Genomic DNA, 13,227 nt, shown 5'->3' with positions numbered 1-13,227 from the left:
TTTTTCAGAAAGGAAAGAATAGCTAGGCGCTTAGAGGGAATTGAGAATGATACACAGCCTATTCTTCTACAAAACTGCCCAGGATCAGTCACACACCGTTTGCTAGAGGAAGACACACCAAGATATATGCGAGCAACTGACCCATACAGCCCCCACCTAGGTGAGTGGCACATGGCAGGCCATATTGCAATGCTGAATTACTCCATGTTTGCTACACTATCAGCCTAGAAGCTCTTCTACAGAAGAGCTCTGTCAGGTTGTTTGGGGTTTTTAAATTGCCTTTTAAGTCTCCAGTTGTCTTACTTGAAAAATGTTTATTGCTTTAAAAAAACTATTTGAATTGAGAACTATTACTTATTAAAGAATTATTCCTAATACATATTTCTTAATTGTTTGTGTGTGCTTTTGGAGACAAAAGTGCAAAAATATAATGTGTCTGTGCAGTCACTTTGATTTGTAAGAAAATGGAAAGCTTTTAGTTCAATCAGTTTGAGGGGTGGATGGGGTACCTGGAGTTTTGGGAAGGACTTGCTCATATATGTTGTACTTTTGACAGGAAGATCAAATGAGGAGGAGGAAACTTCAGATTCATCTGTAGAGAAACACCCCAGATCATCCAGATACCGATCAGAAACCACAGGAAGTAATAAAGAGCCCTTGTACAGTACAGCAAATATGGATGTCCAGGAACTGGAGTCAAAAGCAGAGAGAATAGCCAGGTACAAGGCAGAGAGGCGACGCCAGCTGGCAGAGAAGTATGGATTAGCCCTTGAGTCTGATTTGGATTCTGACTACTCATCCAGATATATACGGGCAAGGAAAGATCCTGACAGCGTGGAAAGAAAGGGAGTGAAAAGTGAAAGGCAAGATGATGAAAACAAGGACTATGGCAGCCTCTATTTTTCCAGGACTGAGACAAAGTCATCAAAGAGTGCGATTTCTGATTCCAAAGAGTACTCCAGCCGTGAAGATAAAGATGACCTCTCAAATGAAAAGGGTGTTAGAAAAGCAGATGACAGTGCCATTAGACAGGCTTCTGAGCCTTCAGCAGCCTTGGATAGCTCTGCCTCCCTTTCCCTTTCTGGACGAGACTCTTCCTGCTATAACGAAGTGCCAATGCCACCAAAGCAAACCCCCCGAGAGTCCCTCTCCTCACCCAAGCGGGCAGCCTCACCCACCCACTTGCAGAATGACCAGCCCTTGCACAGTAACAGCAGACAAAGGTAGGTATGATTTCTTTTTTTTTTTTTTTTTTTGCTGTAGATTCCTTTATCTTACTCAGCTTCTGCATCAGTGTCTACGGTATTAGTGAGAGTGTATTTATTACCCTTGAAGAATGTATTTAGTTGCTTTGGATGTCTCAGGATGGATTAGTTGGGTTTATTTATCACAGTGTGTGTCTGATACAAGGAAGTGGCTATGTATTTCTCTAATTAGCTATGTCCTTGGTTTCACTTTATATTTATAGAATTTTTGCTGAAATTAGGCCCTTTGTGGGGAGGACACAAACTAGAAATTGAAGGAGTTATGGTTCTAAATCTCCTTGGGTTTTGTTTTTTGGTACCTATTAGAGCAAGTCTTTAACTTTCTTTCTTCTATATCTTGCAATTGCTGTCTGGGAGCTTCTAAGTAGAGGCAAGCTGCTTCTCAGTGAAGATTTGACTATCTTTATGATGGCTTCTGCCAAAACAAAACAGTTTGCAAACTTAAAAACTGAAGAGTGTCTTGGGTCAGTTGAAATAATAGTTGATTTGCTTTCCTGATGTGAAAGTGTAAAAGTCTTTTGTACTGTGGTAGACAATTTTTTAGATAATATCAGGCATATATATGCATGAAGGGGCAGAAGGGAGAGTTAAAATTCTATGCTGAATTGCTGTAGACTTGACAAATATACTGTGGTAATAGGGTAACCAGATTCTTCCAGAAGGAGAAAAAAAAAATAGTTTCCACTAATTTTACATTACAATTTCTCAGTGTGGTATAGAAATACTGTCAAATTCTTATGCTGACTGAAAATAATGTGTGACTAAGAATTTTTTTAAAGTATGATTTTCTCTAAGTGTGAGTCTTTAATTTCTTGCTGGGCGGATAGATAGAAAATAATAACTGTAAAACCTTAACTTAAAATGTTGCAACTAAAAATTATGTAAATGAGAACTTAATTTTATACATATGTGCACGCTGAACACTATTGACTACTTTTAAGAAACTGAGGTATCTGGTATAAACTCAACCATTTATGCTTTCCATAGAGCACAAGAGCTTTTCAGTTCCCAGTTGTGAGAAATCAGGAAAAAAAAGGAAAGACACCAACATGGATTATTAAAGAAGTGAATGCACAGTAGTGAGCAGTGACAGGTGTTTTGGGAAGAGTATAGGGACATTGCCCAGTTGTGTAGAGATGAGGTTAGGAGGGACAAGGTGAAGCTGGAACTGAATTTGGCAAAGAATGCAAAGCATAGCAAGGACTTCTACAGGTATGTTAGCTGGATATGGAAGGTCAAAGCAAACTGGTAACAAAGGATGAGGAGAAGGCTCAGCTAGTTTTTTGCCTCAGCCTTCAATAGCAACCTCACTTTCCACACCTCATGAGTGGGTGGACAGCAGGGTGGTGACTGGGGAGGCAAAGTCCCTTCCATTATAAGAATAAAATCATGTTCCTGACTGCCTGAGGAAACTGAACAAAAATAAGGCTACAGGACCCAATTAGATTTATCCTGGAGTCTTGAGGGAACTGGCTGATATATCTCCATGATATCTGAGCAGTCAGGTGAAGTCCCAAGTAACTGGAAAAAGGGAAACATTGCACCCATCTCTAAAAAAGGTTGAAAGGAGGATACTGGAAACTGCTGCCCTGTCAGCCTCACCTCTCTGCCTGAGAAGATCATGGAACAGATCCAGTCAGAAGCTATGCTAAGGGACATGGAGGACAGGGAGGTGATTCAAGACAGCCAGCACAGCTTCTTCAAGGGAAGTCCTGCCTGTCCCATCTAGTGGCCTTCTGTGGCTGAGTGACTATGTAAGGGGACAAGGGAAAGGCTACAGATGTCTCTGCCTGTGCTCCTGCAAGAGCACACAGTCCCCCACAGCATCCTTCTCTCTAAATTGAAGAGCTATGGACAGATTGTTCAGTAGATGAGGAATTGTTTGGACAGCTGCATCCAGAGTAGTGGTCAGCAGCTCAGAGTCCTGATGGACATCAGTGACAAGTGGTGTCCCTTAAGGGTCTCAGTGGGGACCAGGGATATTTAATGTCTCCCTCAATGACATAAGGGAGTTGAGTGCACCTTCAGCAGTTTTGCAGATGACACCAAGATGAGTGGTGTGGTTGACACTCCTGAAGGATGGGAAAATCACCCAGAGGGACATGGACAAGTCCCCCTTGAGAAGTGGGCTTATCAGAGTCTCCTGACGGCTTTGGTAAGGCCAAGTGCAAAGTCCTGCCCCTGGGCTGGGGCAAGCCCCAGTAGTACCAGAACAGTCTGGGGTTGAACAGATTGAGAGCAGCTCTGCCAAGAACTTTGGGGAACTGGTGGATGAGGGGCTGGACATGAGCTGGCAATGTGCACCTGCAGCCCAGAAAGATAAATGGGTCCTGGGCCACATCAAAAGGATCATGGTCAGCAGGTTGAGAGAGGTGATTCTGCCCCTTTACTCCACTCTCATGAGATTCCCCCTGGAATACTGTATCTGTAATCCTCAGCACAGGAAAGACATGGGAGTGTTGGAGCAAGTCCAGAAGAGAGCCACAACAATAATCAGAGCAATGGGGTACCTTTCCTGTGAGGAAAGGCTGAGACAGTTGGGGTTGTTCAGCTTGGAAAAGAAAAGGCTCCAGGGAGATCTGATTTCAGCCCTTCAGTGCTGCAGGAGGTGATTGTAAGATTGGGACAGACTTTTTGACAGGGGCATTCCTCTTTTCTGATAGGACAAGAAGGAATGGTTTTGCACTAAAAGAGGGGTAGATTGATGCTAGATATAAGGAAAACATTTTCTTACAAAAAGGCTGGTAAAACACTGGCACAGGTTGTTCAGAGAGAAGGTAGATGCCTCATCCCTGGAAGCATTCAGAGTGATGTTGAATGGGACTCTCAGCAACCTCATCTAGTTAAAGTGTCCCTGCTCATTGCAGAGAGATTGGACTAAATAACCTTTAAAGGTCCCATCCAACTCAAACTATTCTGTGAGTAATAATATAATACAAATTGCTGACTGCATTATCTCTAATTTCAGATTTTTTTCTGGATGAGGCTTGAGTAGTATTTGCATAAAAAAAATTTCCCCTAATTGCTGTCTATCTTGTGAAGGAAACTATCTGCACCCACCAAGATGTGGTGTAGTACTTAAAGCAGCCAAGAGCTTAAATATGGGATTTGGTCTCTTGTTTGGATATACATGTAGGCAGTAGCTGGTATTTTAAAGGCCATATTGCCAAGAGCCCATTATTTAATACCCCTGACACTTTCAGTGCCAGTGTGTACTCCCTGGTATAATATTCAGAGATGTGAGAATAACCTCTCTGAAACACTTGTCCCTGATTCTGAGTGGTAAAAAAGTCATTGTGTCCATGCAGTCCATTTAAAGTTGCTCTGTGGTGGTCCCTATAAAGCTATTTGCACAAGAGAAAAAAAAGGCTAATTCCAGTTTTTCAGGTGACTGCTGTTCTGAAGTCAGTTCCACATTATATACAGGCCATAAAATCGGTTTTGTTAAATTTAAATTTCCCAAGTTTAAATTGGAAAATAAATGCAGCTCACTTTGGAATATATATGAAAAGCTTTTGTGACTTCAGTACTAAGATTTAATAATTAATCCAGTTACCCATCACTGAGGAGGTATCATTTGACATTGCCTGCATTTGGCTCCTGAAATGGCTGATTAAATTCAAACGGTCTTCTGATTGCACTCTTCAAAGGATGAATGATCAAGTACAAATAATTACTGCTTGGGCCGTGCCCACTATAAAATTGTGCCAAAGTACACATTAAAAGAGAAGGAAGTTCCTGTGCTTCAAAACAATTCCAGGTAGTTGCTTCTAGTCAGCTTCTGTGGAAAGGTTTTGCCTCCTCTTTGGTCAATTCCGTTAGGGATTCAAAAACATTTGGAACAAACAGAAGGTGTTTCAACAGTTGGTGTTTGCTGTTCTAAGATAGATTTGGATTCAATGACAACAGTAGGTGAGTTCTCAAATTTAAACTTACTTGCATCAAATACACTGTTATCTCCAGAACAGTTGTTGATTTAACTTTTTCCGACTATTTTTCATAAAAGAGTAGTTAAGAAAAAATGAAGTATATGACCTGGAACTTAATTTGGGGGTGTTATCCCAAATGGCTCTTCTCCAATGGAAAAGTTCTTTCATAAGTAATGGAAAGCATCCTGGATGCTTGTCACCTCTGGGAAGTGAGTTTGTAAACATTAATGTGGCAGGACAGGCTGTGCCTGCAAGGTTAAAAGTACTTGATGTGTTCTACTGTTGCTGGGGGATTGTAGGTGAGGGTGAGCTTTAGGAAAGTTTTTGAGAAACTTTATGTAGGAAGCAAACAGCCTTTCTTACACTGCTGCAGGGCTTTTAAAAGCTCCTCTTTCTTTTTTTGCTTTCAACTCCAAAATGTGAACAGAATAAAGTCAAGGCAAGATTAAATTAGGAGTCACTTTTTTCCTTAAGTTTTTCCTGTGCCAGGTCACCCAGTGACACAGTGTCTTTGGTGTGTGCTAACCAGGTGGGCATTTCTGAAGCTCTGTGATACAGGGTTACAAGAGGACAGAGGGGTTCCAGATGCTCCTGAGAATTTCTTTGGAAATATGATGCAGCATTATTAATTTTCCACTTCATTAAATTCGTACTGCTCCTTTGTTTTGGTTGCAGCAATCTCTACCACTTTAAATCACAAATTAAAGGAATTATTTTTCTAGCTTTTACAGATGTCCTTACACAAACTGACCCACAGTGGAAAATGAAAAAATAAGGTTGTGTAGTTGCTTTCACTTCTCAATTTTTGGACAATGTGCACAAAGTTACCTCTGCAGAATCTTTACCACTTTGCATACTTTGTATATGTTTGTGGGATTATATAATCATTTCTTTCCCAGTTTATTACCTTTGAATTGGATTAGTGTACATTGCTTTTGTTTTCTAAAACTGTCCTCTGCAACTGAGTAATCAAAAAAAAGAAAAAAAGCAGTGGGGAAGGGAGACTGGAAGAAATAATGGGAGCATGTATTGAGGTCTCAGAAATTACCTGAAGTTCTGTTTTCTGTAGTAGTGCAGGGAAAGCAAAACCTGAATGGTTTCTTCAGAAAGATTCGGAAGGGGACACACCTTCACTTATCAGCTGGCCCTCCAGGTATCATGAAGCATATCTGTGTGGCTAACAATCAGACTGCAAACTCCCCGTCTTTCCTTTTACTATCTACATTTAACACTTGCCCTTAATTTTCCTTTAACAGCAGCAAGTAAGAAAGTGAAGGTTTTTGTGAATAAAAAGCTTGTGAAACTTTTCTGAAGCATCTGCTTTTATTCTAACTTAAAACAAATTGGTGTTTTGATGAAGAAGTACAAATTCCCCAAGCTTCTTCCACAGCTACAACCATTCTGGCTTCCACTAGATTTTATAACTTCTTATTTTATGTCATTTTGTGCTCTGCAAACCAGCATATTTTTATACTGTACACCCTTCCATCTTAGCATTCCCTACAAGTAACTCCTTGAATTCCAAAGGAGATGGTACAATAGAAGTAAAAAAGAAAAATTACATGGAAAAGTAAAACAAAATCTTTATCAAAGCTACAGGCAGCTGCTTTCTCCTGGTTTGGTAACATTTACAGTAAGCCCACCATGAAAATCATTGCAGGAAGACTGTTTTTCATGTTCCTGGTTAAAGTAATACCTATAACCCAGTACTAACATTGGTGTGGATGTTCTGGAGAATGCTTGGTACATGTAGTTCAAAGCATACTTCTTCAGATTTAACACACTTTATGTGCTTAAGTAACTCTGCCTGACAAGTGCATCAATCTTCAGAGGTAAGAAGCACCAAAATATTAGAAAGAGTGGTGTTTCAAATAACTTTGGATATCCTGAATTATTCTCTTAAATAATTTGCTTTTTTTCCCCCTAAACCTTACTTTTTTTCTTTTTTCTTAATGATGTAAACTCCAAAAAGTCTGTTGGTAGCAAGCCTGGAATTGCACATACTTTGAGCTGGATTACTTACATTCAAACTGTAGTTTCCTAGTTTGACTCTCTCTCTTTCCTTGAAACTAAAATTATTTTTTCATACCCATTTGGGAGGGGAGGGAGTACAGGGCTTTCATTTTTAATACTGTGTGTGTTATCTGCAGACACTCACCCTGTGAGGTGTCTGAGCCTTGGTGAGGTTGTGAAAGTGCTGGAGAGCTTTACCTGCAGCAGCAGCTCCAGCAAAGGCAGCCCCTGGCTGCACATGCTTGTCTCCCTCTGTGCTGCTATATTCCATTTAGAAATGTTAAATAAAACTCTGATTTGCATGGATGTTGCACAAGTCCAGAGGTGTTTCTAGAAAACACACTGAAGTAAGGTAACTTTTGGGAACAATTGTTTTTGTTGCAAGTTTTGCATGTTAGAATGTAATGAAACATTTTAAAACAGAATACCTGTTTCAGTTTTTAAATGGTTTTTTTCCCTGCAAGCTCTCTGAAAAGCAACAGCCATGCCATAGTTCTGCATTTGGGTTTAGGACTTGCCCTTTCAATGTTTTTATTCACTTACTGAAACAGGTTACACTACATATGATTTTTCAGATATCTTAAATGATATACAAAAACACAAGTAAACCAGTCTCTGGCAAAATATCTGAAGGGCTAGGTGGAGATAACATTTCTTTTCACCTCTTTCCCCAATGCAACAACGTCTTGGTGTGATGTAAGCTTCCCAGTGTTTAGACATCTTCAAACATCTGACTGCATACACAGCTGCCAGTAGAATTTGCAATTTCAGGCTGAACCCAACACTCTGATAATATAAAAAGCAGTTTTGATCATCTTGTTTGTTTGAGACTATGGGTATGTGCTGTTTGGCAAACACACTTGTGATCTCATGAGAACATGCTGTATGTTCCCAGAGCTTGCACAGTTACCTTCTCAGGAGTCATGCATGTCCATGGCCCCTGAATCACTTGACTGTTTTTGAGCAGTGTTACTGCTAAGACCTGGGGAAGGAAGGGGTTGCATCATAAGATTGCTTAATTTTGATGCATTGGTTTTTATTTTACTACAATGTTGCTGTCTGTACCCACAGTAGGTGTCTGTGTTCCTTTCCAGATTGGGTATTGCTGTTCACAGCTTTAATCCTTTTTCTTTCTTAAAGAGTAAAAGTTAGAGAGAAATTGGTGAAAGAGGAAAGTGCTCGTGGAAGCCCTGAACTTGCCACAGACACAGTATCTCAGAGAAAATCCCATCCAGTGCCAGCCCACTACATGCCTCTCCAGACAGAAACGTCTGCCTTTGATAGGGCTCTAAATCAGCCCGTCAGTTCCGTCCGCCAGCCGATCCATGGCTATATCCAGCCTGCTGGCATTGCTCACACAGCTCAGCTGATGGCAGCAGAAGAACCAGCAAACAGCCCTGCTGGCAGCCTCCTCCCCACAGACACAAAGCCCTCAGCAGCCCCTGCCTCGGAGAGTGAAAAGAAGGAAGCACCTGGTTACGGAGCAAAACCTGCTGGAGAAGATTCCTTGGAAGGGGAACAGGCCTCCAAAGGCAGAAGGCCCATTCTGCCATCTGAGATTCGCAAGCAAGGGAAGAACCATGAAGGCCTCTTTGGCGGAGGAGAATTGGAGACCCCTGTGGGGAGCTCCTCCTTTGCAAGCAAGCCAAAAGTTAACTCAGAAGTTCAGAGGGAGTTGGAATGCAATAAGAGGCAGGCCCCAGAGCAGCAGTTTAAGACCCCTGAGAATGTAGAAAGGAGTGAAGCTGTCATGTACATACAGAGCGGATCTGTACTGCAGCCTGACAAGGCACAGGCTCCTGTTTGGAAAGTGTCAACAAAGCATAAGGTCCTGACTCGCTCCATGTCTGACTATACTGTGACTACTAAGCTAGAACCTTTTAAAAGCAAGGAGAGCATGGAAGCAAATCCACCAAATGGTGAGATTGGCATGGTTGACACAAAAGTCTCTGTTGCCCAGCTCCGTAATGTCTTTCTGGAGTCTGCTAATGCCAACAAGAAAACGGAACTGTAGGTGACATTTCACTCGTATTTTCGTATGAAACTTGCACGTCCTTGGCAAAATTACACCCACTCAACAGCAGTTGTTGTTCGGCACTTAAAGCACACAGCTTAGCTCTCACCAGAGTGTACTGGAGGCTGAGATGGTTTGATCCTTGCTTTTGTGCTTCTGCTTGCTAGTGCGAGTTGTGATGTGGGGTAGCTGGAATGTGTTCGTCTGCATGGACCCAGAGGAGCATGCAGAGTGGTCTCTGGGGACTTGTTGAGATGCTTACATCTATGTTTTACTTCTCTCTCCTATTTTCTTTCCTATGCGCTCTCTGTGGTGCGATTTGAAAGTGAGTCTCGGTTTGAGATGTCGGCAGCAGGTAGTACTGTGTCTGCCAATGGGGACCGTGGGCCACGGAAGGCAAGGCGCTATTTTACACCTGGTGAAAATAGAAAGACTTCTGAGAGGTTTAAAACTCAACCTATAACATCAGCAGAACGAAAGGAGACAGATAGGTAGGCACGTACGTAGCTCTGTGTAGCATTCTGGCGCAGGTGGATATTAGCAAGGTTGGGACAAGATTTGTCCATATATTAAAATAAATGTTTTCAGGGTTATTGTTTGTCATTAAAAACAATTTATTGTAGCTTCTTACAAAATGAAATCCAAACCCCTCCCCCAATAAAACCAATTTGTTGCAAATTCCTCCCATTTGAAATAGTGAACAGTGAATCATCATTAAGTACTGTAGCTGTTTGGTTTGAATGTTAAATGCTTTTGGTTTCATATAAAGGGTTTCCTTTCCATCTAGTCTACTCTATCATTTACTCTCTTTGTAAACCACCAAAGGTACCTTTTTATGTTAAAAAGCTGGTTGCAAATCATAGACTTTTATTTTCTGCAAGGTGAACTAGAAATAATTTTCCTTGACTGTATTTAAGCTGCAATTGCTAGCATTTATGCTTTATTAAAGGATGTTCCCAAGTGAACACTGATGAAACTTGAAAAACAGATAAATTCTCCTGCTACTTCAGACTGAATTTGAAATTCATTTTTGATGTCTTGTTTCCAGCTAACTTTTTTCTGTTTGACAATTTTTCACTAGGTCAATCTTGTATGCAGAAATACCAACTGCTGACGGTATGTTGCTGTACTGTTTTCCAAGGAAGAAATGGGCTTTGATGTGTTTTATTTTGTTTTAACTAAAGAACTGTTTGATAATGGAAACAAAATCCACTTGAAAATATCTTTACCTATGATATATAGTTGAAATACCCCTTTTCCTAGGGCCATATCTACTACAGACTCGATTTCAATCTCATTTTCAGTCCAAAAGTCTGTCTGTGGATACCAAACTTCAAATGGGAGTCAAGCAGAGAATGGCTTGAAACTTTTCTATATAGTTGAGGTTGGATTTTATCCTAATTTAGACGATAAATAAGCTGGTTGTTGGGAAAAAAAATTAGTCATTGGTTAGTTTTAATCACTGGTCTAGGACTTAAAATTTAAAGAAAGCCTGTAGTATATTGTGAAACTGATGTTGCTAATTTGTTTTTTGGCTAAGGAAGTTGCAAAATGCAGGTTATTAAATTACAGAATTCAGTCTGCCATCTTGCTCTCTTTCCCTCTTGTCACCCTTGGCAAGTCTGGCACAATTTAAGTAGGTAATCTCATGAGTAGCTATATTTAGATTTAATGCCTTATGCTATTTGAAAGCTGATATTCCTTGCAGCTCTGAGATGCTGGCTCTTGGATCTGGAGGATGCTGATTTCAGCTCCTGAGGATACCAATTTAGCCTCTGAGAAATGTGGACACAAGGTGGTAATCAGAATGGCCAGCTAGTAAAAGATAGATGTTCAGTTCTCTTCACTCACCCTTAAGGCAGTCTTTATTTTCTTAGTCCATGTGTTCTCATAGACTGATGCAATAAGTTTGGTTATTCATCAAATGTTGTTTATATAGTTTGAAAGGACATGAACTGTCCTAAAGACAAGTCTTTTGTTTGCAAATCGTGTCAGACTTCATGTCAGACTGTACTGCTCATTTGATGCAATACATGTAAAAACAGGTGAAGTTTACACAGCTGTATTCACAATAAGTTTTCTGTTAAATGTGAGAAACAGCCAGCTTATTTGCTGGTTTGTAATTGTTCATATTAAGAAAATATTACTCTTATATGAGATTGATTCATTATGTTCAGCCTCCTTTTTTTCCTCTTTGTGTAGATGAAGAAAAATTGGATGACCGAGCTAAACTAAGTGTAGCTGCAAAGAGACTCCTTTTTAGAGTGAGTATTGCATTAAATTAAACACTTCAAATAGAACGTGCTGAAGATGCCCAAAGTGCATTAGAATGAAGTATAATGCAGTTAACCAAGTTCAAGCTACATAACTTTTGTTTTTTACTTCATTCCCTACCTACACAGACCTGTTGCCTGCTTTAAAAGTGTTATTTAGAGAGAAGTGTGGAGTTAGTTTTAACTCCATGGTGCATACTGTGCAGTTACATCTTGCTTCTAATTCAGAGATGGGCATTTGAGAACTTCACTGCTGTGCATGCAAGAAAGCTAAGAATAAAGTACTGTTTCAGAACTTTTCTTCCATGGTTTTAATTATGACATATGTCCTGCTAGGAAATGGAAAAATCATTTGAAATGAAGAATATTCCCAAGCCACCTGTCAGAAGCTCGGCGGTGGAGAGGAGGCTGCGGCGCTTGCAGGACAGGTCCCACACCCAGCCCATCACCAGCGAGGAGGTGGTCATTGCAGCCACGTAAGTCTGCTCTGGGCTCTGCCCCTGGCTCCTGCTTTCAAACCTGGGAATAAGCTCCATATCTGTGGTGCTTATAACTTTGTAGCAAGGAAAATATTTATTGCTAAGGGCCTTGAGAGCCACAGGGGAAACTATATTGAAATTCCTTTTGAAATGTAGAGGGACTAGTAAAGCATAACTGTAATTTGGCAGGAAGTTTAGGAACCTGTGGATTAGGTAAACGAGATTAATCATAGCATTCTTTCATAACCCAAATGAATAAGATAGTTTGTGCTGAGGGAAATCTGCACAATTTCTTATGGAATGTATATGTATTGGGGAAAACTTTTTACACCCCGAAATCTCAAAGGTACTTTTTGGAAATGCTTTTCTTGCACTCTACTAGTATATCATGACATTTTCCTGAAAAAGGGAAAATCATTTTGGGGGGGAAGTTAAACAATGGTGAATTGAATGGATGTTCACCTAATGGTCAGATGTTAACTTACTTTATGGGTTAAGAGTAACTTCAAGGGACAGTCTGCTCCTGTAGGTCTTTAGTTCTTTCAAGGTACTTGGAATTACTTTGCAAATGTCACAGCAAATAACTCAGTTAATTAAAAATGATTGCTGTGTGGTTTTTTTCTGTTTTGTTTTGGTTTGGTCTTTTCTGTAGTTAACACTTAATGTATTGCTTTTCTTAATGCTTTTTTCTTCTCTCTCCCTGTGAATTTTCCCTCCTTGGCAATTCTTTAAAGTGAAACTAGCCCTGCTTCACGTTCTGTGAATACCCACACAGTAGTGACAAGAGTACCTAGTCCCACTGTAGTTAAGAGCACTGTACAACCTACCAGGTACTGGGGGGGTAAACATGCATGTTACATGGAGCACAAGATTCCTCAATAGCAGATGCATCTTTAAAGTCTTGAATGCCTTTTCAATGTGTCAAGTGAATACTTGTCTCAAGAATATTTAAAACATTCATCAACCTCATTTATGTTTGCATGATAAAGCAATGCAGCTTTTTTTTGTCAAGCGTCTGTTTTCAGGAGCCTTCTAACCACACTTAACCTGCTGTAGAAGCTTATTCTTCTGAAAGAAAGAAATTAATTTGCATGTGAGCAAACATAGCAGAACCCTCTTCGCTCTTGTAATTTTTTGTATGGTAATATCATCCTAAGATGAAAATAGCACAGCTGAGTGCTTGATTTCACAAGCAGTACATGTCCTTTGTCTGTCTCTACATGTATTTTTTTAGCTTGCAAAATTAAAGGAAAT

The 13,227-nt window shown here is 40.3% G+C and overlaps 1 protein-coding gene across 21 annotated transcripts in view; it reads left to right on the top strand.

Moving 5' to 3' along the window:
• Positions 1-13,227, top strand: part of SVIL (supervillin) — a 134,113-nt gene that overhangs the window by 79,808 nt on the left and 41,078 nt on the right. For 11 of the 21 annotated variants that reach the window (XM_059468589.1, XM_059468577.1, XM_059468613.1 and 8 more), the window contains 9 exons: positions 9-160; positions 557-1,223; positions 6,264-6,347; positions 8,348-9,217; positions 9,548-9,712; positions 10,303-10,337; positions 11,424-11,485; positions 11,831-11,970; positions 12,708-12,803. In XM_059468589.1, the coding sequence (XP_059324572.1) occupies positions 127-160; positions 557-1,223; positions 6,264-6,347; positions 8,348-9,217; positions 9,548-9,712; positions 10,303-10,337; positions 11,424-11,485; positions 11,831-11,970; positions 12,708-12,803 (2,153 nt within the window). In that variant the 5' untranslated portion in view covers positions 9-126. The remainder of the gene's footprint in view (positions 1-8; positions 161-556; positions 1,224-6,263; positions 6,348-8,347; positions 9,218-9,547; positions 9,713-10,302; positions 10,338-11,423; positions 11,486-11,830; positions 11,971-12,707; positions 12,804-13,227) is intronic. The other 10 variants (XM_059468650.1, XM_059468517.1, XM_059468664.1 and 7 more) reach the window with 7 other exon arrangements.

This window comes from Ammospiza nelsoni, chromosome 1, assembly GCF_027579445.1.
Source record: "Ammospiza nelsoni isolate bAmmNel1 chromosome 1, bAmmNel1.pri, whole genome shotgun sequence".
In the NCBI taxonomy this organism is placed as follows: domain Eukaryota; kingdom Metazoa; phylum Chordata; class Aves; order Passeriformes; family Passerellidae; genus Ammospiza; species Ammospiza nelsoni.
Note: the sequence above shows the minus strand (reverse complement) of the source record. Positions and strands in the feature narration are given on the sequence as shown.